Source organism: Trichosurus vulpecula, chromosome 6, assembly GCF_011100635.1.
Source record: "Trichosurus vulpecula isolate mTriVul1 chromosome 6, mTriVul1.pri, whole genome shotgun sequence".
Classification (NCBI taxonomy): Eukaryota; Metazoa; Chordata; class Mammalia; order Diprotodontia; family Phalangeridae; genus Trichosurus; species Trichosurus vulpecula.
The window spans coordinates 167,913,120-167,940,278 of NC_050578.1; the positions used below are offsets into that span (position 1 = coordinate 167,913,120).

The window sequence follows — 27,159 nt, forward strand, 5'->3', positions numbered from 1 at the left end:
ACCTTGGAGTTACTATCTTCACAGTTTATACTACCACATCCAGTTTTTGGTCCTTGGTCACAGTGTCCCTCACATCTACCCTTTTCTCTCCATTCTCATGGCCACCACCCTAGATGAGGCTTTTATTACCTCATTATTTGCTCTGTTTCCATTCTTTCCTTTTTCCAATCCATCCTTCCTACAGGGACCAAAACCGTCTTCAGAAAGCAAAACATTGACCATATTACTCCCTTGCCCAGGAATTCTCAGTGACTCCCTATTGTCTGTGGGTAATGTACTGATTCGTCAGTTTGGCATTTAATTCCCACATTCTGTCTCTAGCTGGTGTTTGCAGATTCATTTCACTCTTTCTGTATTCTTCGTTCTGTCAAACTGAACGAGATGCTGTTTCACAAATTTGACATTGAATATTTCTGTTCCTTTGTATAGGTTGTCCTCATCCCTTATAATGCACTCCCACCTCCCTTCTCCCTCTCAGAAATGTTTGCTTCCTTCAAAGCCCCACACAATATTTTTTTTTTTTGCAGGGGGGAAGGCAGGGCAATTGGGTTTAAGTGACTTGCCTAAGGTCACACAGCTAGTAAGTGTGTCAGTTGTCTGAGGCCGCATTTAAACTCATGTCCTCCTGACTTCAGGGCCGGTGCTCTACTCACTGCAATCACACAGTAATTTTGAGGTCTCTAAATGCTGTATCACTGTAGTGAAATAACTGTCAGCTCCTTCAGGGCAGAGACTTTTCCTAGCACAGTGACTTGCTAGTAATAATAAAGGCAAAAAAATTTTGAAAAGCAAAAAAGTGCAAAGTAAAAATTTATTTTAAACACTAAATTTATACATTTTATTACTCAGTGTTTCTTTTCCTTCTGTCATTTGTGCATAGCTGTTTCTATTATACTAGTTGTTAGATTCCAATGTTGTTTCCTACATGCATTGAAATGTGAATGTGATCATTTAGGCAATGAATAAATATTTTTGGATATTGAGCTAGTTTTCTCAGAGAATAAAGGCACTTTTACTTTTTAATACTTTCCAGTATCCAAGCTTAATTGCCATGATATATATAAGTGAAAATAAGTCACCCATGAACCTGGAGCACATTTATCTTACTGTGTAGATTGACTGGAAAGGCAGCTTTTGCACAACAATGGAGAGAAAGCTACCCCAACTCTGAATGACTTGATTCTATATCCTGATTCTGAAACATACGGACTCTTTGATTATGTTAGTAATTTAACCCTCATTACTACAGGCACCTCTCAAAGACCAGGAGTTGCAAGATTTTTCCGTGCATGTTCTCTTTACCTTTGAAATCATAAGTTCGCTTTTTCCTTCTTCCCCTCCCCCCAGTATAGTAACACAGGAAGACAATAAATAACCTTCCCTCAACTGAGTTTTTCTACCCTTTAATTACATTAAGCATTTTGCATTGTGAATAGGAGATCCTTTACTACACTGTCTGCTGGCAAAATTAATTTTCCTAGATCATTTATCCTTTATGTTAATGGGCTCAGGAGACAGTTAATTTATAAATACACATATACAGATGAGAACTTAATGTGTATTGGTTTCTCTGACACTTAAATTGTACTTCTTCTTTGAAACTCATCTTTAATATAAACTTCTTGAAGTTCCTAAGTGATATTATTTGACATTAATATAATTAGGGTTTCATCAAGAATTAAAGTTGCAAGGATATATTGTGGGCATGATTCATTTACAACATTTGTCAGCAGAATTTCTCAGAATATTATTGGAGTGACATGATTATAAAAGATGGTTAAAAAGCGATGAATAACTTGTTGATAGCCTGTGTACTTCACTGATATCTACACAATAGTAAGAAACATCACAAAAGGGCATCCTAAAATGTTAGATGAAGCTCTCACTAGTAGGACATGGACAGGAAATAACATCAGAAGGCACGGATGAGTTTTGTTAGGTACACTATTGGCAGGAATAAATGAGGTCATGAATACAATGAAGTATCAAATAAAAGAATTACTTTCCATTTTCTCTGTTATGTGTTTACAAAGCTTGCTATTAAGTGATAGAATTGACCAATACTGAAGTTCTTTCAGTGCCTTTTCTTTGATGGGACCCATAGTAGAGATAGAGACTGGACCTGTGATTTTGTTGATATAGGGAACTCGCTGGTGAGGAAGCTCTACAAATGCAGCTTGACACCCTTTGTATAGCTTGAAATTGTAAAGAGTTGCCTAGATCATTGAAAGATGAAGCAGCATGACATGGCCATTATTTCTCCAAGGAGGGACTTGGACCCAAATAACTGGCTTTGAGACTAGCTTCTTTTCAACCATGCTGCATTGCCTTCTTGGGGCTTATAAATAAGCAGTGAAACAGATTACTCTCCCTTCCTTCCAGTACTTCTAAGGGCAGTAGGAGGGAGAAAACAAAGGGCTGAAGAATTCCAGAATAGGAAAAATTAGTCCTTCAAGAATCAAAAGTATAGTCAAAGATTTGAAATCCTAGAGCTAAAAAAAAGGAGCCCTAATTTTATATATGTGAAAGGCAAGGACAGGTAGTGAAGTGACTTGGCCAAGTTAATATTTTGACTTGTAGTCTGGTGTTCTTTCCCCAATGCCAGTAGAATAAAACAAATTATTGAATAATTTTGCGGCTTTCACTGTAATTAGCAGGAATATAAAGTTGCTGTTTAGTGTGGTTTTCACCTCAGGATTTTCTGTGATTTGATGAGTTACATAATTGAAATGTTCTTTTTCTCTTTTTAGAGCAACGATGGAGAAGAGCGTTTAGCTGTGGTTCGATTGCTAGCTAAATTGTTTGGCTCTAAAGATTCTGATTTGGCAACACAGAATCGGCCTCTTTGGCAGTGTTTTCTTGGAAGGTAAGAGAAGATATATCATGAGATGTCAGTATAGCAGCTTCTTCATTTACCAGTGGCTGTGTCTGGGGGGTACTGTTTTGGATCTGATGATATGACTGGGATAGTGGATCAAGTGCTGAACTTAGAGTCAGGAATACCTGCTTTCCCACCCTGACTGACCCTTAGTTAATCTTGGGCCTCAGTTTCCTTATCTTTTAAAGTGAAAGACTTGGACTGGGTGACCTCTCATTACCTTTCTAGCTCCAGATCAGTGAGCCTGTCATTCTATGATCCTATGACTATGACTAGTCTTTTTCAGCATAATCACACTTTGATGATCATTGTTTTTCTAGCCATACTTAGTTTGCAATTTACAGTTTTTCTAAAGGACTTGGGATGACAAATCCCTATCATCTTAATAGGGTTCTTTCTTACTTTGTATTTTCTTCAAACTAGAAAAAGTAAGTTATTAAATGTTGTCCTATCTTCCATTTAAATGCTTCCTTGGCTTCAAAACTTCGTGAAAATATAAAAACTCTTTTTTACTTGTATTTTAATCTTGAATAGTTATTGTTAGACCTTACTTATTTGTCAGCTGTATCTTAGGTTAGGCTGATAGGTTTCTCAAGAATAACCTCTGCATCATTATGATTAACCCCAGTTACTTATATCCAAATACCCAAGGAAAGATACCCCAAGTCATCAGCCATGTCTTTTGTAAATCCTGCATATGGTGTCATATCATAGTCTTCCTTACTGCCATGGTTTGTCTTCAGTTGAATAGAAGCAAAAGTATCTCTGCCATTTCTGTTTGACTGCATTACTTTAATTTCAGTGTATTTAGATCAGTTTTACCACATTTTATGTGACATTGCTTAATCACATAAATAATTTTATTATGGATTTATTATATGGGACTTTAAGAGATTCCTGATATTTTATTGTTTTTGTTAAATTAATATTTGTTAACTCATTAAGTCTCTTAATAAATCAAAATAGTGACAATTTCCTTGCTGCCAGAAATACCAATTATATATTTATGGCCAGGTAAAACTCTCACATATTTCTTTTCTCAAAAAGTACTTGCAGATGAAAATGTCAGTGATTAGAAGCATTATAATTCATAAGTTTTAATTTGCATTTTTAAAAAGCTTAGCATAATTCCTGATGTAAAGAAATAGGAAATATTTTGTAATGATTTAAAAATAGAAGGGGTAGAATTACATTCAGTCAATTAGTCCTTCCACAAATGTTTACTAAGTGCTTACTGTGCTAAGTACTGAGGATATAAAGGAAAGCAGAATCTATCCCTTGAACTCAAGGAACTCACATTCTAATGGGAAAGACAACATGCAAACAACTATGTATGAAGAAAAAATATATACGTATATATCCATACATCTAAAGGTTAAAATGGAATTGCTCTCAGAAGGAAGGCATTAGAAATAAGGGAAACCAGGAAGGATAAATTTCTTGAAGGATGTGAGATTTTTTGCTGAGATTTTAAGGAGTTCAGAAGGCAGAGACAAGGAGGGAGAGCCTTGTAAGCATGGTGGACAGCCAGTGAAAATACAGCGACTTGGGAGATGGATTGTCTTGGGTAAGGAACAGCAAGGAGGACAGTGTTACTGGAAGGTAGAGCACATGGAGGGGAATAAAGGGTCACAAGATTGGAAAAGTAGGAACTGTCTAATACCCTGATAGAGGATTTTACATTTGTTCCTAGATGTGTTAGGGAGCTATTTAATCCAGGAGTGGCATGGTCAAGATAGTCTTGCACTTTAGGAAGATCACTTTGATAGCAATTGGAGAATTAACTGACTGTGAGGAGAAACTTAAAGGCAGGAAGTTCAAGCAGAAGTCTTTTGCAATATAGTCCAGGGATGAAATCAATATACATTTTTGTATTTACTTATTTTTTAATATGGATGAAGCACATCCAGTGAACTTAGAGATTTAAAGAAGTTAAATGCAAATTGGTCTTGCTATTTGGAACTAACATTCTAAAACAGGATGAACCATTTTGCCCAAAGTATACAATCCAATTAAAATTTGTGTGTATCTCTATGTACTGATATTTATCTCTATATCATTTTATGTATGGGGTTTATCCTAACTTATTCTCTTTTTTGTTCATTTAAATTTGTTTTACAGGCTTTTGTTATATCTTTCCCACTGTTCCCCCAGTAGAACTTTTTTTTTAAAATTTCACCATAAATATACATAGTTTAACAATATAAATCCTTTCATTAGCCACATACGATTATTCATGTTTCATTATAGATTTTAAGTCTTGTCACCTCTTTGTCAAGAGTTGGTGACATGATTCATCTTTAGTTCTCTGGACTTGTGGTTTATCATTGCATTTACCAGTTTTTAATTTTGAAAGAGGCTTTTATGAAGCATGATATTGAGAAGAATGTATAATGTAATTTTAAACTTTATACAGTGTTACTTCTTCAAGAAATTCCAGAACTTTAGCAAGGGTAATCTAGTATTATTTATTATTTTTTAAAAGGGTTATTAAGTCAGATTTTTTATAAGATTGCTGAGCAGTAAAGTAAGCAGAACCAGCTGATTAATTACCCAAAAATGAATACAGTAATGTAAGTGAAAAAGAGAAGTACTGAAAGGTAGCTTAGCTCTGACTAACTTAGTGAATAGTCTTGGTACTCAAAGAACAAATGATAAAATATGCTTCTCTCCTTGTGGTGGAGGTGTGGGGGTCTACCAGTACCAAATGTTAGTATGTGATCACTGTTAGTTGCTTTTGTTGACTGTTTCTTGTTTAAAAGGGTGGGGTCAGTCAAGGTGTATATTGGAAAATTGTTGTATATAAGTAAAATGCATTTATAAAATTTTTTTAATTAAAAATATTTATTTCTATATAATTGTTGAGTTTTTCATATGCAAATGCTTTTTTTCAAATACTTAAACGTTCATTTTGAAGTTTATATCGTGAGACTTCAGTTTTGATCAACAGGCTTTCTAGTCATTAAGTATTTTATGAAACATTTGTATGTTTTATCTTTTGTGGAAAGAAAACCTATCTACTCAGAGTTAATTTTTAACAATTTCCTCCTTGTAGATTTAATGACATTCATGTTCCAGTGAGGTTAGAAAGTGTGAAATTTGCCAGTCACTGTTTAATGAATCACCCAGACTTAGCAAAGGACCTTACAGGTAAGATAGGGAAATTTAAAATGAGGAACATTTGGGATAAATGTTCATGTAAATTTAAGTAGTATGTAAGACTTTTCATTAAGTTAATGAATTTAAGGTTTTCAGGTAGCTATTGAATGTTACACGTGTTTAACTCTATACAAATAAAATTTTAATGGATATTTTTGTTTTGATTTGAATACGATTCTAATAATTTTATGTTTTGGGAGGTGTGTATTGAGTTTTGGTACAAATTTTTCTTTTCCATTGGCTTATCGAAGCCAATGGATATAGTTTGGTACTGTGGTGGTTGGACATTGTGGCACTGGAACTCACAACAGTTCTTATCCCTTGCCTCCTATGAGTTGTTTACCGATAACTAGAGGCTATTTGACAAAAGCTTTTCATTTACCTCTAATCAAATTAGACACAGACAATTTTTATATAATTTAATTTTATGTACATTGTTGAGTTTATTTTTTACATACCCTAGAACAGAATTATAAATTTTTTAATTGAGTAATACAGACAGTGAAATATTTTAATGTTAACTAATTTACGATAAGGTTATGGGTTATTTTAAAAGATTATACCTTTAATTCATAGCTTCATTTCAAGGTAAGAGAAATTCTATGTTTCTTCCCGAAATTTCTGTGTTTTGATAGTTATCATTTAAAAGAAAGGCCCTTTAGAAATTATTTTCATTATTTTGTTATTGATGATGTGGGTACTTTACAATCACAATATTGTTTAGTTTTATACTGAAGTACCCAACATACCAAATGGAGTATTTACCCAAAATTTGTATTTTCACTTGTATGTTTTCTTAAAACATCTCTATAATAGAGATACAGCTTAATGCTCTAGCCTTTCAGTATTTATTTAAAAGTTTAAGTTATATTTTTTTTTTCAAAAAATGCCTATCTACTTTCTTGATAACATTTTTCCCTTCTCTTGTAACAGAATACTTGAAAGTTAGGTCTCATGATCCAGAAGAAGCTATTCGTCATGACGTCATTGTTACTATAATAACAGCTGGCAAAAGAGACCTTTCTTTAGTCAATGATCAGTTACTTGGCTTTGTGAGGGAAAGAACATTGGACAAACGGGTACAGCTTCTAGAAATTTTAATCTTTGTATTTCATTATTTGTGTGTATCTTAAACAGAATATTGAACAGAAAAGATTTTTCATGGTTTTAAGAATTATTTAATAATTAAGTTGAATTTTAAGAATATAATGAATAAAAATTTCCTTTGGAGCTACTCTTGATTATTTTTAGATAATGCATCATTGAGGCATTATGAAGATTTCATTTGGTTTCCTCTCTTTAGTCACCCTTTATAAAAAACTAATAACCAGTAGCTAAATCAGTGGATTATACTTTTGCTTTATCTATCTGCCATTTGGTGAAATTATAGAATGATAATGAGCACTCTGGAATTTCTTTTTGTGAAGAAAATTTTCAAAAGTGAAGTGATCTGTCCAGTTGCTAAGTTCTTGATTCAGTGAAGGAAGGAAAATTATACTTTCTAAAATCTCCTATAGCAGCTCTTGTTTGTATATTACTAAGCTAAATTGAGAAATGATAGGCAAGTAATTGTTCTATACTTGGCACACTGAATTGGAGGTGCGGGCATATGATACAGGAAACTTAGATGACAACACCCAAAAATAATGGAAGTAGCTAAGAGAATCAAGAGAATCCCATGCAAGGTAAAATAGCTGGCATGGCCCTGACACATACAGCAGAAATTTTAACGTAAGGAATTGCAGTTAGTGATTTTAGTGTAGCATGGGTGAGTCCTCAAGGGCCAAAATAATATAATTACAATTTAAGAATTAAAGAAATGAATTTTTTAATTTCAAGAATATAACAAGTCTGAATTATGATAACTTATAAATGCATACATAGTAGGCCAATATGTAAAATTGATACTATTTAAGTTGTTCAGTTAAATTGTTAATTTGTTTAGACACTTGGTAGCTTTGTGACCCTGAGCAAGTCACTTAACCTTGTTTGCCTCCCTTCCTCATCTATAAAATGAGCTGGAGAAGTAAATAGCTAATCACTCCAGTGTCTTTGCCAAAAAAACCCCAAAGCGGGTCATGGAGAGTCAGACATGACTAAAACGATTGAACAACAACAAAAAACTTGTTCAGTTGCATGTACCATTATACTTCTTCCTTGTTTTTAAATAATGTGACACTCCACCTAGTGGTTGACTTGTACTGGTTTATTCAGTGGGTATTTATAAAGTGTAAAACTGTTTCTATGATTTAGGATAATGCAGTTAATTGTAGAGTTTCTCCCCAGTTGGAAAATATTTTAGCTCTGCTTCTTTTAATTTTAAAGATATTTTCTTAAACAAGCGTGGATTAGCAGTTGAGATAAGAGTTCTATTCTTGGCTCTGCCACTAACCAACTTGGTGTTGTAGCATATTCTGTACTTATTTTTTTTTTTTCTGCCAGCATAGCATTATTTTTTTTTGTTTTTTTTTTTTCTGCTTTATTTATTTATTTGTTTAATATATTTAGTTTTCAGCATTGATTTTTCACAAGAGTTTGAATTACAAATTTTCTCCCCATTTCTACCCTCCCCCCCACTCCAAAATGGCATAAATTCTGGTTGCCCTGTTCCCCAGTCAGCCCTCCCTTCTGTCACCCCACTCCCCTCCCATCCCCTTTTCCCTTCCTTTCTTGTAGGGCAAGATAAATTTCTACGCCCCATTGCCTGTGTATCTTATTTTCTAGTTGCATGCAAAAACTTTTTGGTTTTGGACATCTGTTTTTAAAATTTTGAGTGCCAAATTCTCTCCCTTCTTCCCTTCCCACCCATCCTCCCTAAGAAGTCAAACAATTCAACATAGGCCACATGTGTATCATTATGTATAACCCTTCCACAATACTCATGTTGTGTAAGACTAACTATATTTTGCTCCTTCCTAACTTATCCCCCTTTATTGAATTTTCTCCCTTGACCCTGTCCTCTTTCGAAAGTGTTTGTTTTTGATTACCTCCACCCCCATCTGCCCTCCCTTCTATCATCCCCCCCCCCCTTTTTTTAATCATCTTCCTTCTTCTTTCCTGTGGGGTAAGATACCCAATTGGGTATGTATGGTAGCCCCTCCTCAGGTCAAATCTGATGAGAGCAAGATTCACTCATTCCCCCTCACCTGCCTTCTCTTCTCTCCCTACAGAACTGCTTTTTCTTACCACTTTTATGCGAGATAATTTACCCCATTCTATCTCTCCCTATCTCCCTCTCTCAGTATATTCCTCTCTCATCCCTTAATTTGATTTTATTTCTTTTAGATAACTTCCCTTCATCTTCAACTCACCCTGTGCCCTCTCTCTGTCTCTCTCTCTCTCTCTATACACACACACACACACACACACACACACACACACACACATATACATACATACACATTCATTTATACATATATATACATAAACATATATATATATATATATATATGCATATTCCCTTCAGCTACCCTAATACTGAGGTCTCATGAATCATACACATCATCTTTCCATGTAGGAATGTAAACAAAACAGTTCAACTTTAGTAGGTCCCTTGCAATTTCTTTTTCTTGTTCTTTTTCTTGAGTGCCTTTTCATGCTTCTCTTGATTCTTGTGTTTGAAAGTGAAATTTTCTATTCAGCTCTGGTCTTTTCACTGAGAAAGCTTCAAAGTCCTCCATTTTATTGAAAGTCAATATTTTGCCTTGGAGCATGATACTCAGTTTTGCTGGGTAGATGATTCTTGGTTTTAATCCTAGCTCGATTGACCTCCGGAATATCGTATCCCAAGCCCTTTGATCTCTTAATGTAGAAGCTGCCAGATCTTGGGTTATTCTGATTGTGTTTCCACAATACTCAAATTGTTTCTTTCTGGCTGCTTGCAGTATTTTCTCCTTGATCTGGGAGGTCTGGAATTTGGTGACAATATTCCTAGGAGATTTCTTTTTGGGATCTATTTGAGGAGGCGATTGAGGGATTCTTTCAATTTCTGTTTTGCCCTGTGGCTCTAGAATATCAGGACAGTTCTCCTTGATAATTTCTTGAAAGATGATATCTAGGCTCTTTTTTTGATCATGGCTTTCAGGTAATCCAATAATTTTTAAATTATCTCTCCTGGATCTATTTTCCAGGTCAGTGGTTTTTCCAAGGAGATATTTCACATTGTCTTCCACTTTTTCATTCCTTTGGTTCTGTTTTATAATATCTTGATTTCTCATCAAGTCACTAGCTTCCACTTGCTCCAATCTAATTTTTAAGGTAGTATTTTCTTCAGTGGTCTTTTGGACCTCCTTTTCCATTTGGGTAATTCTGCCTTTCAAGGCATTCTTCTCCTCATTGGCTTTTTGGAGCTCTTTTGCCATTTGAGTTAGTCTGTTTTTTAAGGTGTTGTTTTCTTCAGTATATTTTTCAGTATTTTTTTGGGTCTCCTTTAGCAAGGCATTGACTTGTTTTTCCTGGTTTTCTCTCATCCTTCTCATTTCTCTTCCCAATTTTTCCTCTACTTCTCTAACTTGCTTTTCTAAATCCTTTTTGAGCTCTTCCATGGCCTGAGACCAGTTCATGTTTTTTTTTTCGAGGCTTTTGTTGTAGGCTCTTTGACTTTGTTAACTTCTTCTGTCTGTATGTTTTGGTCTTCTTTGTCACCAAAGAAAGAGCCCAAAGTCTGAGACTGAATCTGGGTGTGTTTTCGCTGCCTGGCCATGTTCCCAGCCAACTAACTTGACCCTTGAGTACTTATTATTGATCTCAGTTCCTTCATCTATAGAGAAGTAGCATGGTGTAGTGCATAGAGGACTTCAGATCCTTCCTCTGACCCTTAGTAGTTTATAGTCAAGTTATTGGACCTCTTTAAGTCTCATTTTCTTCATTTGTAAAATGGAAATGATAATACTACGTATCTCAGAATGTTACTATCAAGATCAAATGAGATACTCTGTATAAAATGACTTGTAAACTTTAACACACTATAAATGTCATCTATTTTTATTAACATGCAAGCTGAACTAGATTATCAGCAAGCATTTATTAAATACTTATTGCATGCCAAGGAATATGCTAAGTGCTGGAGATTGAAAGACCAAAGTGAAATTGTTCCTGTCCCTGAGGAGATTTTCTCCTATTTGAAGATACATATGCATATAGGTAAATAGGCAATATAAGCTAGGTAATTTCAAGGAAATTTGGGGGGGGGGCGGTCACTAGCACCTAATAGGACCAGGAAAGGCTTTATGTAAGAGATGAAGCATTGATTACTTCTGTCTTTTATTCTATTATAATTGATAGTGAAAAATGTCTTGCCATAAAAATTTTTTAAAAGATATTTTCCACAAGAATGCTGGAAAGGATTAAAACCCTTCAAATGATGGCGTTTTCTTTTATAGAGTAGATTAAACACATTTGATCACAAACCCAGTTGATTTGTCACAATTTCATTTTACTTTAGCAAATTTTTATATTGGGTTCTTGCTGTATGCAATTGATACACGGCTAAAAATGAGATGCTGACCCTTTCCTCAAAGAGCTTACAGGTCTACAGAGGTATAACATGCTTATCTCAGCATAATGTAATAAATGGTAGAGGAGTCACTTTAAAGCAACACAGAAAATTTGAAAAGGGATATTGTTTCCTTTTTTCTATAGAATTGGTTGAAATACTCTGAAAAATTCTCTATAATTTGATATGGCTAAGGTAGATAATACAATATTATTCATCCCAGTATGGACGTTTGTTTCACTGGTCATCATTAGCATGATCTGACCACATAGGTTTCTAAGTTGTTGGTTTTTTTTCTCCAAAATTATTAAAGAACAGTCAATTATAAAGTAATTAGTCATGCCACTGATTTAGATACTAATCATCGAGTAGAAGTCCTTGTGAAATGTATGTACATCATTGATCAGTTCAGTTTAGCATACCATAGCTAGCCTTTAGTGTAACACTGTTGTGTGACCCTAAAATATGTTATGAATTTCCTCTGGGGTTCTGTGCCTTTCTCAAAAAGCCAGTGGGGAAATATACTCTTCTTTGAGCCTCTGGAAGTTTGAGTTCTTGAGAGTGGTTCCTTTACATAGTATTTATTGTTAATGCCACCTTAAACTTAGTATCTGCCCCTCTTGTCAGTATGCTTTGAAATATTTAATTAAAACTTACCTAGGAAAATATTTTTTTTCAGTGGAGAGTTCGAAAAGAAGCTATGATGGGCCTTGCCCAACTTTATAAGAAATACTGTCTTCATGCAGAAGCTGGAAGGGAAGCTGCTGAGAAAGTGAGCTGGATAAAGGATAAACTTTTGCACATATATTATCAAAACAGCATTGATGACAAGTGAGTTTACTATTCTCCCGTAATATTGGTACATGAAAGTATTTTCATCATCAAAATGCTAAACCAGTGCAAGTTGATTTATTAAACGGTAGTAATGGCTAATTTTCAGATTTAGAATTTGTTTAGTCATGATAATTTTTAAAAAATCATGTTCCTTCAATTAAATACTTTGAGTTTAGATAAAAGAATATTACTCTTCCCACAAACTAGTAAGGCCTTAGAAAAGATAATCATTGCAGCCTTCATTTTCCGAATGTTATTCTATCTTCTGCTTGATTCTCTCTCTTTCTCCTTCCTTCTCTCCGTCTCCCCCTCCCTCCATGTTTTCTCTCCCTCTCCCTGGTTGGCCCATGGAAGCTTTGACCTGTTCCTTTTCTGACCTGGGCCAGTTTGCACTTCAAGTCCTAACCAGTCTTATGGACTTCTGCTCCTGGGAGTAGACGTATGGATGCCAGACTTAGTGCAGATACTTGATCACCTTTAGCTCTGCTGTAGCTCAAGTGATCCACCAGCTTCAGTCTCCCTAGTAGCAGGGAATACAAGGCATGTACCAACCACCCCTGGTAAAGCTATTATTTCAATAATTAAATTAGCTGGTTAGGTTAATTCAGAAATTTCTCTGCTTTTTTTGTTATTCTCTTATAAAAATCTCATTTGGGATAGAGTCTACCCTGAAATATTTGTGTTTTCTATTTTTATTTACTTAAAAAACCATTTATTTATTTTTGAGTGGGGGAGGGCAGAGCAATTGGGGTTAAATGACTTGCCCAAGGTCACATGGCTAATAAATGGTGTTAAATGTTGGAGTCTGGGTTTAAACCCAGGTCCTCCTGAATCCAGGTCTGGTGCTCTACTTACTGCCCCACTGAGCTGCCTCTGACTTTTTTTTTTAAATTTATTTTTTATCTTTGGTTTTCAACACTCAGTTCTACAAGTTTCTGAGTTCCAAATTTTCTTCCCCTCCTTCTCCTCCCTAACCCCCGAAGAGAGCATGTAATCCGATATAGGTTCTACGTACATCTTTGCATTAAACTTATTTACACAGTAGTCAAGTTGTATAGAAGAATTATAACCAATGGAATGAATCATGACAAGAAAGAAACAAAACCAAAAAAAAAAGAAAGAGCAAATAGTTTCCCTCAATCTGCATTTAGACTGTAATTCTTTCTCTGGATGTGGATGGCTTTTTCCATCATGAGTGTTTTGGAGCTGTCTTTGAACCTTGTATTGCTGATTTGAGCCAAGTCCATCAAAATTAGTCATCACAGATACCAAGTATCTGTAATCTTGTACAATGTTCTCCTGGTTTTGCTCCCCTCACTCAGCATCAGATTATGTAGGTCTTTCTAGGTTATTATGAAGTCCGTATCTTCCCCATTTCTTACAGCACAATAGTATTCCATTACATTCACATACCACAACTTATTTTAGCCATTCCCCAATCGATGGGCATCCCCTTGATTTCCAAGTCTTTGCTACCACAAAAAGAGCTGCTATAAATATTTTTGTACATATGGGTCCATTTCCCATTTCTATGATCTCTTTGGGATACAGCCCTACCAGCGGTATTGTTGGGTCAAAGACTATACTCTTTTTTATAGCCGTTTGAGCATAGTTCCAAATTGCTCTCCAGAATGGCTGGATCAGTTCACAACTCCACCAACAATATAACAGTTCCAATATTCCCACATCCTCTCCAGCATTTGTGATTTTTCCTGTATTGTCGTGTTGGCCAATCTGACAGGAGAGATGTAGTACCGTAGTACCTTAGAGTTGTTTTGATTTGCGTTTCTCCTATCAACAGTGATTTAGAGCATTTTTTATTCTTATTAACTTGGATATAGAATTACCCTAAGATGTCTAAAGTGGTATTGTTATAACATTAAAAACAAACTCATCATATTATGGAGAATTACAGAGAGATAGTTCCTACCAAATCAAATGTGAATTCATGGAATGATACTAAATGTAATATTTTCATTGAGACTATACAGGCACTTAGGAAAAGAATCCCAAAATCAAATTGATTTAGTCTTACTGATCTGAGAAATAAAGTGGGTACAAAAGCTCAAGGTGTAGTTTCAAAGAATATGGCATGACTGATCTGGGGAAAATAAAAATCACAAAATAGTACCAGGTTCTTCAAGCTGCTAGTACAACTGTAAATCAATTAATATGGTCATGTTGATGAAAGAATTAGTCATTTCCATGGATCCCAGAGTCACCAGCAGACTTGTCAACTCTGTCTGGAAAAAGTTCCTGAACAACCAAGTGACTATTTGTGAACGTTCAAAAATGTCACTTCATTTCATTTATTCCTTTCACAGATTGCTGGTAGAGAAAATCTTTGCTCAGTACCTTGTCCCTCATAATCTTGAAACAGAAGAAAGAATGAAATGTTTATATTATTTGTATGCCAGCTTGGATCCAAATGCTGTAAAGTAAGTTAATAATAAAACAGAGTGTCTTTGAAATATCTTTAAAAATTATTTCATCTCTTTCTTTTGAGAAAGCATTTACTTTTTATAGTTCATTCAGTGAAATCAGTTAAATATTTGCTGCTTTTGCAAAGTTTAACACCTATCAGTTTATGACCAGTGATAGCCTGTGAGTGTAAGCACAGTAGACCTGTACAATGTGATTTTGGGGGCGGGTGCCATGCTCCAGACATGTTCTATGGTTTTCACTGGTTCAAGCCTAAAATTTTACTCTTGGAAATTTTTCTCTTTAATCACCATTAAAATACACATACTCACAGGAGACTTAACATTGCCTTTATCTTTTACTTATGGATGAATTACATAAAATCAGATTTGCAATGAGACCTAATATTTGTGATACAGTAATACTAACATCTGAGTGTTTCAGTAAAGGGTAGAAAATAGTTCAGAACATGGAGGCTAGGAGGACTGAAAACAAACTTTCCCTAATTCACAACTTTATTTAGATGTCCTATTTATAAAATCTTATTTCTTAAGAGAATAATTTGCCATATTCTTATTTTGATTGACCTTCATTTGAAAGAATTCTTTTAGTAGCAGGAATATAAATCAAATTTGATGTTGCTTTAGGTTTTAGAAAGATTTTTAAAAGTAGATACATTTATGAGATAGACATAGGTATCAGAGAAGGATGATACAGTTTGATAACTTTTTCCCAATTTAAAACTGTGTTTACAGGGCACTCAATGAAATGTGGAAGTGCCAGAATCTACTCAGGAGTCATGTGCGGGAGTTACTGGATTTGCACAAACAGCCGGCTGTGAGTTCATTTGGTGAAAGGGGGTGGGAGGTGGGGAGAGGCTTGGCAGGCACACTTTTACTAGTGAAAAGTCTTTCAGTTATTGTATGCCCATATATTCTTGGGAGAAACAGATCTTTATTTTTTTGAAGTGAAGATCATGGGGCCATAGAATCAGAGCTCGGAGGGGCATCACAGAAAGATAACATAGATCGCTGGTGGCAAAGCCAAGATTTGAACCCATGTCCTCTGACCGCAAGCCTAGCATTGTTTCTACTGTACCATGCTGTCTCATATTTTATACATGGTTTTTATAATAGATATTTTTAAAATCAGGAGAAACTCTTTTAGAGAAATGCTATGTTCTGTCTAATCAGATATTTAAATTAGCAGAGCTAAAGGTGTACCATACCTGTATTTCCTCTTTTCAAATATTAAAACATTCTCTACGTGAAAATAACGTAGAAAATAACTGAACTTCCCTTTGGAATCAGTCAGCAAGTATTGAGTGCCTGTTGTGCAAGCTGCTAGAGAAACGCAGATACAAAGAATGAAGAAAATTCCTATCCTCAAGGAGATTACATTCTAATTAAAGAGACATGTAAATAAATATATAAAGAATAAGTATAGAGACTACATGCATATAAATACAAAGTATTTAAATGCATGATAAGTACCTGCAGATGACAGATCAGGACCTCTTGTATAAGGTGGTACATGAGCTGTATCTTGTAAAAAAGAGGGATTCTGTGAAGTAAAAGTGGGAGATTTTATACTGCCAGTACAAAGGTATACAGAGAGGAGGTAGACTGTTGTGTGTTATGACAAACATAAGTTTGGGTTGTAGAGTGTAGGAGCAGGAATAATATATAATGTGTTTCGTATATTTAACCTTTCTTGGGCCCTAGTTTATTTTTTTGTTGGCTGCTTTCAGTTCTTTCCAGCGCTAAATACATGATCCTATTCTACTGTCTTGTAAGCATTGTTATAAACACTTTGTTGCACCATATTAGATTTACTAAGGTTCCATATCTGCAGAGCAGATGGTATTTTTTATATATTAGGAATATACTCTAAAAGCAAATGATTCCAACTGTAACAATGTAAACGCTTTAAAAGCATTATGTGTTTTTATTTACATTAACCAAATACGTAGCATTTTGGGGGGAGGATAGAAATTTGAAGGAAAAGAGAAATTCTCCTCTCCAGTGAGTTGCATGTTTTTTGTAGCACATAGTTGAGCAGTAAGCTTTGCTAATTATTTGATGATTTAAATGTTATTTCTTTTCAGGATGTCCTCTATTTGAAAGTCAGTTAACTGTTTATTCTCCATTTCTTCATTTTCTGTTCTTCTAACACTATCTCCAAAGTGTCCTGAGTTAACCATCATAGTCCATTCTCCTTATTTCTCTACTGTAATTGTGTTTTTGTCGTTGTTCAGCCATTAGTTGTGTCTGACTCTTCATGACCCTATGTGCCACACTGTCCACGGGGTTTTCTTGGCAAGGATACTGGCATAGTTTGCCATTTCCTTCTGAGTGGATTAAGGCCGAAAGAATTTAAGTGACTTTCCCAGGGTCACACAGATAGTAGGTATCTGAGGCTGGATTTGAATTCAGGTCTTCTCAGTTCTAGACCCAGTGCTCTATTCACTGAGCCATTTGGCTGCCCTAAATTGTGTTTTAGGAAGCATTTAATTAGAACATGTCACAAAAAGGTGACTTATATTCTTTTCCATTTCATCACTTGGAATTTTTTCATAAAAAGTAGATGATTAAGAGTCTATACACTGATATTAATGTTTTATCCCAGGGGTAGTTGGGGTAAAATTCACTTTCATTTTCTCAGAAATTAACAAAATAGTGTTTTATTTTTCTCACGAAAATATATTGGGTACATATAACTGATTATTTGTTTTATTCCAGTCAGAAGCTAACAGTTCTGCCATGTTTGGAAAGCTGATGACCATAGCAAGTAAGTGTTTCTATTTACTTGATAGATCACTATTAGTATTAGTAATATAGTGATACTAATGGGAAATAAAACATTTAATAAAATTTTCAGTATAATTAGGCATGTAAACACTCCCCTGTTCCTTGGAGGTGCTTGTCAATCTAAGGAAAAGAAGCAAAAGCCTAATGCTTTTTTTCAATGATTTTATTGCCAATATAGTTCCAGGGATATGGGAGTATTTTTTAAATTGGTGCTTGTTTGCAAACCTGCATTAATGACTAATTCAGTATTCGAATTTTGTTTGATTTTATAGAGAATTTGCCTGACCCTGGAAAAGCACAAGATTTTGTGAAAAAGTTCAATCAGGTCCTTGGTGATGATGAAAAACTTCGGTCTCAGTTAGAACTACTAATCAGCCCTACATGTTCATGCAAACAGGCAGATGTCTGTGTGGTTAGTCAATTTTGTTTTTAAGCTTTAGCTTTACCTGGAATTATTCATAAAAGGTTGTTTCTTAGGAACACGGTATTTTCTTGCAGTGTAGACATACATATATAACTCTTTAGTTATATGAGTTACTACATTTCATAAGCTGGGGCCATTGTCATCACTGGTGCTCAAACGGATTCTTGGCTTCTGAGTCCTAGGGGTGGATTTGAGCACGGAACGAGCTATTTTACTACTCATGTAAAAGACATGGATAGGGAATGTTCCTGCGATTTTATTGGTATAAGGAATTTCTAATGGAGGAAATTTCCTCTGACAATTCAAATTGGATACCAGGTATGGTTAGATCTGTACTTCATAAATATTGCTTGATAGCTGTGTGTAACATGTTTTGGAGAAGTGAGAGGCTTGTGGCTGGCAAATCACAGAAGAGGGTATTATAATAGTCTAGGCCAGCGGTGGGGAGCCTGCAGCCTTGAGGCCTCATGTGGCCTTCTAGGTCCTTGTATGCCACCTTTTGACTGAGTCTAAGTTTTATAGAGCAAATCCTTTTATTAGGGGCATTTGTTCTGTGAAGTTTGGATTCGGTCAGAGAGTCGCACTTGAGAACCTAGAGGGCCACATGTGGCCTCAAGGTGACAGGTTCCCCATCCTTGGTCTAGGCAACAAGGGATGGAGTCCTTAACTAGGGCAGTGGCCGTTCATGTGTATAGAAAAACAAGAAAGATTTAAGAGAGGCTGTGCATGCAAAGTGATTGGATAGTTAACTTGAGGGATAGTGAAGAGTTGAGGATGACTCCTAGGCTGTAAACGTGGGTGACTTGGAAAATGGTGCTCTCAACCGAAATAGGCAAATTAGGAAGGGAGGGGGTTTGGGAGGGAAGAAAATGAGTTCATGTTTAATTTGAGTTGCCTATAGGACACTTAGTTTGAAGTATCCAATAGACAGTGTGATATTGGCGCTCAGGAGAAAAACTGAGAGTAAATACACAGTTTTGGGAATCTATATTGATAGGATAAGTAAATATATGGGAGCAGATAAGGTCACTGAGTAAATGGTTATATAGACAGGGTAACAGAGGTCCTGGTCAGGATAATGAACTTGCAAATGCTATAGAAGTCAAGGAGAATGAGGAATTTTTAAAAAGCCCTTAATGATCATTGGTGACTTGGGAAAGAGTAGTTGGGTTGAGGGTTAAATGGTAATGTCTATTACAAAGGATGGAAAAGTGAGGAAGACTGACAGAGGTGGGGTGCTGTGAGGAAAGCCCTTTGTAAATTCGGTGATGTGCTATATAACTGCGTCATAACTGTTTCTGAGTACTGCCCTTGAATCCTTTTTGTTTGGCTATTGTAGATATAGGATTGTTCTTGGTTTAAGTTACTCTGGTTACAGTCATGAAGGTGTTCAGTTTGATTTTTAAGTCCCTGACAAACCCAGAATTTGGTGATTTGTTGGAAACATTGTAAGATTCATACATTTTCCAAATGTCGTAAGGGACCAGCTTCAGGGAAGATTGCGACAGTATACCACAAAAATGTAACTAGTCCTTACAGGGAAATTTGTAAAAAATAGGGAAGCAAAGAAAGAAGCCTGATAAATAGGTACAGGAGAGGTATAATTGATGGAAAGAGAAGACCAAAGGATAATTCCTGCTTAGATAGGTCAGTAATCTACAAATTTCCAAATCCTAAATTCAAAAGCAAAGCAGAAGTCCAATTTGTGCTTAAATTCTTTTTTAATTAATGACAATTTTTAGGGTGACTAGTAGAACCACAGAGAGCTTATCCTTTTAGTAAGGTCTTAGAATGGAAGTAGAGATTTAAGAACAATGGCAAAACAACATAATCAGTAGCAAAAGCATTATACTTCACTGTTATTCCTATTTCTGCCAGTAACTAGCTTTTCTGGAGTTATTTCAGTGCCTCTTCCAAGATTCTTTGAGAAAATAAGATGTTGAAATATGGCCCTGGACTCTATAGAATGCTTAGTTTATTGATTTCTACAAAGATAATAACTAAAGAGAACTCTTTTTGTTGTTGTTAAGCATTTAAGACCAAAGCATTTCAGTGTGAAAAGGATCAGAAGAAGAAATTTACTGTTAGATAAATTTATCATTTTGATGTCCTAAATACCTTATATTCTCCCACTTATTCTCAAGACCACACAAATGCATGGTGCTATTTTTCCCTAATACTATACTAGTCAAGGGACAAGAGGTATATGCAAATATACATCATCACACTGGGCATTCTTCATATCACACCATCATAGATTTAGATCAGGAAGAGAACTTTGAGGTTGTTCTAGGTTGAACTGCATTCAGGGACATACCTTAGTAATTTAGGTTAAATATTGCACACTTATGAGTCATCAGATAGTTAACAGAAAAGAGAGTTACTCATCTGTAAACAGTAAATATAGTTTAAAAAAAAAGTAAAATAGTACTTTAATAGTAAAAGGATAGGCATCTAGGACACTTTGAGCTGAATCAGCATAACGGAGCTTGTCTGATTTACTCATTACTATCCACCAACCAAGCCTCCACAACCCCTGGAACTCTTTGGGGCTCCTTTGTACTTGGGTGATGAAAAAGTGATGACAACAGTCTGAGCCTTGAGTCCCCTGAGCGAATCGAGTTATCAAGTAATGTCTCAGTACCTTTTAAAATAAAACCATCCTGACTTGCATGGGCAGAGGGATTGGGCGGTTCTGTACTGCAGAAAACCTTGAGTCCAACAAGATTATTTTCCAGATGGAGAAACTTAGGCCAGCCCAGAGAAGTTAAGTCAAGTTACCTAGGGCCAAACAGATTTTAAGTGTATGAAGCTGGATTTGAATCCAATTCCTACTGACTCCAAGTCCACTGTTACATTCATAGCTGCATGCTGCCTTGAGGATGATCCAAAGGGCAATCAAGAGACCCATGGTGGGCACGAGCAGAGTGCTAACACAGTGCATTTAAGGGATTATGAAGGAGAAGTAGTTTAGATGACAGCATCAAAGAAATATATTATGAAAAATGAAAATATGCTTCTCATGTTCCACAAAAGCAAAGCATAAATGTTGGACAGCTTGTATGTGACAGTGGTATCCTCACGATGTCAAAAGAATTCAGGGAGCACAGCAGACATTGGGTGACCTTCCTGTCACCCAGTGATCTTATTGGAAGGACACAGATAAGAATTCCAGAAATGATTGAAATTCGAATTGTAAGGATTACCCACATTAGCAAGATCAAAGATCCTTGGCATATGGGAATGGCTCAATTACATGATAATCAGAGGCAAAGTTAATGAGAACATATGGTGCCAGACCCTCCTGGGTGCCTTTCTTCTAGTTCCCTTCCCGAGAAATACTGCTTATATTAATCTCAAGGAGATTCTCTATGTAGGAAGGGCTCAGTGTGTGCTGTGATATTAACAATAGCAAATACAGAGGGGTAGAGGGGTAGGATGGCAATCTGGTGTTTATATTTAGGGTCTCCTTTTAAATTTCATGTTTGTGGGAAAGGAGTAATTGAAAGCTGCTGTATCCATAGCTCACTTTGCCATCAAAGCTCTAGTGTCTCCCTATAGTCTTATACTTGTATTACCCTTTCTGATGCTTGATATTTTGTCCACTTTCCAAGCCTGTTCCTTGGCAATTAACACTTCGCTATTAGATAATAATATTTCCTATTTCCATAACCTTCTTTCCAACACTCCTATTTTGTATGAAGAATATTATTATAACCCCAGATGGAATTATAAGTGAAGTTCAGGTATATTTCCCTGTTGCCACACATCCAGTTCTCATCAGTAGGGTTTGAACTCTGATGTCTCACTTAAAAGTCCAGCTGCCTTTCTACTACTGTAGCCAAGGACAAAAGGAAAGACACAAAATAATTAAGGAAGACTAGTGCAAGGAGACCTAGGAAAAGAGAAAATATTCCCTTGGTCCCTTCATATATCCCAACCTGTAGGAATCATGCAAATGTATATTTATTCTCTTTTAGTTTAAATCTTTTTGTATCCTAATGGAAAAAAAGGGTAGTCCATCTTAATAAGCAAATTCCTCATGGAAAGATTTGAGCTAAAGGAATATATTCAGTTCCATTCTTTGATTTCATATTATACAGGTTCTTTAAAAACCTCTTTTGTACATACTACCTTTGAATCCCTTTAATCACCCCCACCTCTGTGCCTCTACCCCGCCCCCCTGCCCAAAGTTGAGAATCACTTCCAGCAAAGTGTTTGTTTTTTGAGAATGGAGATGGTGAAATATGTGAAGGAAGAGATTTTATATATTCGTCTTGTGGTATTTTGTATAAATAAGTGAAATTGTTTGCTTTCGACGTTTGATGTTAGTGGTTGTCAGGTTCTTGTATTATAGAAAATGAAATAGATTGTATGTTCCTTGAGAAAAAAGACTATATGTGCGTACATATATCCACTGAGTTTACAATAGCTAATGCATATATTCAATATGTAACTATCACATAAAATAAGATTCGTAATAATAACATGAGGCTAGGAGATATGGTTTCTAGTAAACCTTAAATTTGTGAAACTTTATTAGGGATACAATAAAATCGGTAAACTGATTGATTTCCAAAAAAATACTAGAAATGTTTATTCTAAATTGCATAATTTTTTTTTGCCTAGTTTCAATAGTAAAAAGTGGTTCTAATTTTTATTATAACTGTTTGAAATATGTTCAATGTACAAGCACATATATATATAATATATATATATAATATATATATATTTTAAAACAATACAAGAACTGATTCCTTAGTTAAAAACAAAACAAGTTTTTAAAACACTGGTATCTTCAGCAGCCAGTCATGCTTGGCCTGATCTGACTTTAAAACCTTAGTTGTTTATTTTAAGTTGCTAAAAGTTTTAGAAAAAAGACAAACCACATGTAAATAATAACTTTTTCTACATTTATTCAACTGTAATGCCTGTTCTTCTAAGGAAATTAATGGACTTTTAATTATGATTATAGTAGGTAAACCTTTAAGACCCCTGCCACGATTCCTCCATCCATGATGACATGCATGTCAGCGTAGAAATTTAGTAAATTTAGTATACACTCTAGATTTAGTATATATAGTGTGTACAATTGCTGAATTTGAATTATAGATATAAACGCTTTTGATGTATAGGGTAAGTTCTTATTTAATTTTATGTTTGTGACATGACTGTTTCCTATTAACAGAGGGAAATAGCTCGGAAACTTGCAAACCCCAAGCAGCCAACTAATCCTTTCCTTGAGATGGTCAAATTTCTTTTGGAAAGAATTGCACCTGTGCACATTGACTCAGAAGCCATCAGGTAAATTAGGAGATCCATTGTTAACCTATAAATATTCTTTTCTGTAATCAGTGACCAGCTATGGATATATTGTGTCCCTTTGTAAAAATTAAACAAAAAAGGTCCATTTCCCTTCTAAATTACAAATGTGGACTTATCTTTAATCCAGAGTAGTTCCCTTTTATATGGGCCTATCCAGAATTTGTGGACTGCCTGAGGAAGATATCTTCCTAGATGCATTCATGATTTTAGTCAAGGTTTATTTTCAGCAGGGAAGTTCTGATTTAACAAATTAGACTATAGCTATGTTAACATTTCTCTAAATGATTTTGAGCCATATTATTTCATTTTCCTTTTAATTTTTATTTTAAGCCAGAGACTTCCTGGTTAGGAGACAAACCGTGAAATTTTTTTTTCCTTCAGTCAAGAAAATTGAAGCTTTTTTTCTTTTTATCTGATTTCAATTTTCATTATAACTCTGAAGTATTCAATTGGAAGAAACCTTATAGACCATCTTGTGTCTTCATGTTGAAATAATCATCAAAACATGACTTAAATACATGTTCTCCAAACTTTAATTTACTCATCAGTATTCTTGATGGGTAAAATTAAATGATATGCTACACATAAGTTCCTACCGCTTATATTGCTCTCTAGTAATTTAAAGTGTACAGAACAGCTCTGTAAGGTTTTGAAGTTGGTGTACAATTGTTGTCATCCTTCTTTTGCACATGAGGCTCTTGAGACTCAAACGACAAAATGACTCACCTGGAGTCTGAGAGCCCTTACTCAAACTCAGGTCTTATGACTTAATAGCCAGGCTTCCTCATATTTTGAGGGCTCCCAGCATAAATAATGAGAACTTCTATTTTAAGCTTCCCATCCTCATTCCTGCTCATTTAACCCACTGCTTTGAAATGTCTGCTAACCCATACTTCCAGATTTCTTCCTTGCAATTACTAATCATTGATCATCAGTGACAATAAAGGTAAATTAGGTCACCTTTCCAAGCTACTGTCCCGTAAATTGATCCAAAGGACACTAATGAAATAGAGGTGATTCAGCAAAAAATTCTAGAATGCTGCTAGAGCGCATTAGTCATGGCTAATGGAACTTTGTTTGAGAATAAATAAATAAAGTTTGAGGCTATCTCTAAGGCCATGTTGTAAGCTGAGGTATAAATTATACCACCTTCTTTTTAATCTACTGATAGCAACTAATCATAACATCTTTAAAAAGAAATTTGGCCTAAAAATTCAGCAAATATGATAAAAATACAGTTTGCTTAGTTTAAATGGATAGCAAAACCAATTAAATAAGCTAAGAGGAAATGATATCTTCTTTAAATAAAAACTATCAAGAAACAGCTGATAAAGAGTAAAAACATTCTTCATTTTTTAAAAAAGGTCATTCCTATTGCTGAATTTTGATTGAAAGTATTATATTAATCTTTGAATAGTAGATAAATTGGATTATAATTCCTTGGGTATGCCAGTTACACATTTAAAAGAAAAATTTGATTGCTGTGTCTCATTTTTATAAAGGTTAATTTGCCTTTCATCAACTAAATAGTGATAAGAAATATAGAATTAGAGTATTTTACTATAGAACTGAAGAAAACACATTCACAAACCTAAGGAAATGAAAGGAAATTAATCATTATAATTTAAATACCCAGGTTATTATAAAATATAATTTCCTCTAATTTTTAATTTAGTTAGAAATTTAGTTTTAAGAATCTATTGAGTATTTGTGCAGATTATTTTGTAAAATTTACAGCTGATTTAAATGAAACAATCTAATTTTTGCTCTTAAGATTTGCTCTTATAAATTTTTTTTAAATTTGCCTAAAATTTGCATTGTTAAATACTTTATCTTCAGTGTTTTGGGATACTTGCAACTAATGTAGACTTTCTTGTTTGATAGTGCTCTAGTGAAACTAATGAACAAGTCAATAGAGGGGACTGCTGATGATGAAGAGGAGGGTGTGAGTCCAGATACAGCCATTCGTGCAGGACTTGAACTACTTAAGGTATTTTTATTATGAATTTTGTTTCCATGCATTGGTAACAGTCATTATTACATATTGAAGAAGTGCTATAAACCAGTTATATTGGCAGGCATCTATATGATGTTTATTTCAAGTGGTAAAAGTTCTGCTTGTTGCCCTGAGTGATTTAAAGTAAATTTAAAGCTTTCAAAGAAATTAATTCGAAATACAAGAATAGTTTAAAATAAAGAATAAGCACATGGGAAGTATAAACACTGTAATAAAACGTTGATCAACAGAGAAACATTAATAAATCTAGCTACAGAAAGGCTATATGTGGGAGTGAATATTGCTTGTTCAAAGTGAGGAGACCAGTCTGTCAGGAGGAAATGTTTGTTATTAGGGATTAACAGGAAGGAAATGGGAAAGAAAGGTATTACTTTTGTAACATCTTCTGTGCAATGCTCCGGCATTTGGATTTAGAGCCGGAAGGCACCAGATAGAATGCTTTTGAACAATTCTTAGTCAAGGAATGATGGGTTTTATTTTAAGGGTTATTTGTCAGTGACATGTGAGTTGGCATAGAGTCCAGAGAAAGTGGGGGCAGAAAGCGTAGTTAGGCAACTGTGGCAATAACCCCTGTATAAAATGGTGTAGGCCTTCATTAAGGTAGTCACAGCAATAAAGGGATTGTGAGAGGCATGAGAAACAATCCAAAGGAAGAAATAGGCAGAATTTGTAGACACACAAGAAATAGGATTGAAAGGGAGAGTATGCAAATACATCAAGATTAGAAACCTAAGTACTTTGGAGGATAATAACTCATTTTTATAATGACTTAGTAAGAGCTTTCCTCTCAACAATTTTTTGAGGCAAGTGCTAAGTTATTATCATTTCCATTTTATAAATGAGGAAACTGACTTGTTTGTGATATTATAACTCATAATGGTTTAAGGCAATGTTCAGACCTAGGTCTCCTGACTCCATATTCAGCACTCCTTACTACACCAAAAAACACTAATAGAATATTGGAGGAAAAACCATAGGAGCTGGTTGGGGAATGGGGAGGTAATGAGTTTGGTTTTGGACAAATTGAGTTTTAAGTTATTGGATATCCAAGCACAGTACAGCTTAGCTTTGTCTCACCTCTGCCACATACTAATTTTGTTATCCTGGGCAAGTGACTTTATTTCTCAGTTTTTCATGTTGCTGCTTTCAAAGACTGTCAGTTGCAGAGATGGAAGAGTTTCCTTAACTAGGAATTCTTTGTACCAATGAAACCTTAGGTCCAGGTGCAGAAATGTCTATTTGCTATTTGCAAATATGAGACTTATACAGGTGATAATTAATTGCTGGATTTGTAGGTTTATAAATATATAAAACACAACTTTTCAACATTAATACTATATATTCCACATCTTCTTGAAGTACCAGTAAGTTTACTGTCCAATATTCTTTTTTTATTTGAAAAATTTTATTGATATCTTTGTTTTTATATAACCTGTATTTCATAATAGAACCATCTACTCTCTCTCCAGAGAGCCATATACCAAAGAATAAAAAAGAAGAAGAAAAGCCATTTAGCAGAACTAATTGTAATATTTTAAAACTCTGTCATGTACATTTATTCCACTTCCATAGCACCCCACATCTCCAAAGAAGCTGGTTGAGGTGCCTACATATTTTTCTTTTTTTTAATGTGACACTGAATCTGTTCATGCACAGCTTGGTTTTTAAAGAGTGTATTAAATTTGAAATGGTAGTTCCAACTTTGCCCTGCTTGTCTCCTTCCCAACTACTTTTCTGCTCTCTTCTGTGTATTTTGAAATATTTCATTGGTATTTCTATTTTTTCTTCCCTCTTTCA

The 27,159-nt window shown here is 34.9% G+C and overlaps 1 protein-coding gene across 2 annotated transcripts in view; it reads left to right on the forward strand.

Moving 5' to 3' along the window:
- PDS5A (PDS5 cohesin associated factor A) overlaps positions 1 to 27,159 on the forward strand; it is a 165,412-nt gene that overhangs the window by 83,732 nt on the left and 54,521 nt on the right. For both annotated transcript variants that reach the window (XM_036762868.1, XM_036762869.1), the window contains 10 exons: positions 2,751 to 2,866; positions 5,934 to 6,028; positions 6,971 to 7,116; positions 12,211 to 12,362; positions 14,690 to 14,803; positions 15,542 to 15,623; positions 17,528 to 17,576; positions 17,869 to 18,008; positions 23,209 to 23,324; positions 25,230 to 25,335. In XM_036762868.1, the coding sequence (XP_036618763.1) occupies positions 2,751 to 2,866; positions 5,934 to 6,028; positions 6,971 to 7,116; positions 12,211 to 12,362; positions 14,690 to 14,803; positions 15,542 to 15,623; positions 17,528 to 17,576; positions 17,869 to 18,008; positions 23,209 to 23,324; positions 25,230 to 25,335 (1,116 nt within the window). The remainder of the gene's footprint in view (positions 1 to 2,750; positions 2,867 to 5,933; positions 6,029 to 6,970; positions 7,117 to 12,210; positions 12,363 to 14,689; positions 14,804 to 15,541; positions 15,624 to 17,527; positions 17,577 to 17,868; positions 18,009 to 23,208; positions 23,325 to 25,229; positions 25,336 to 27,159) is intronic.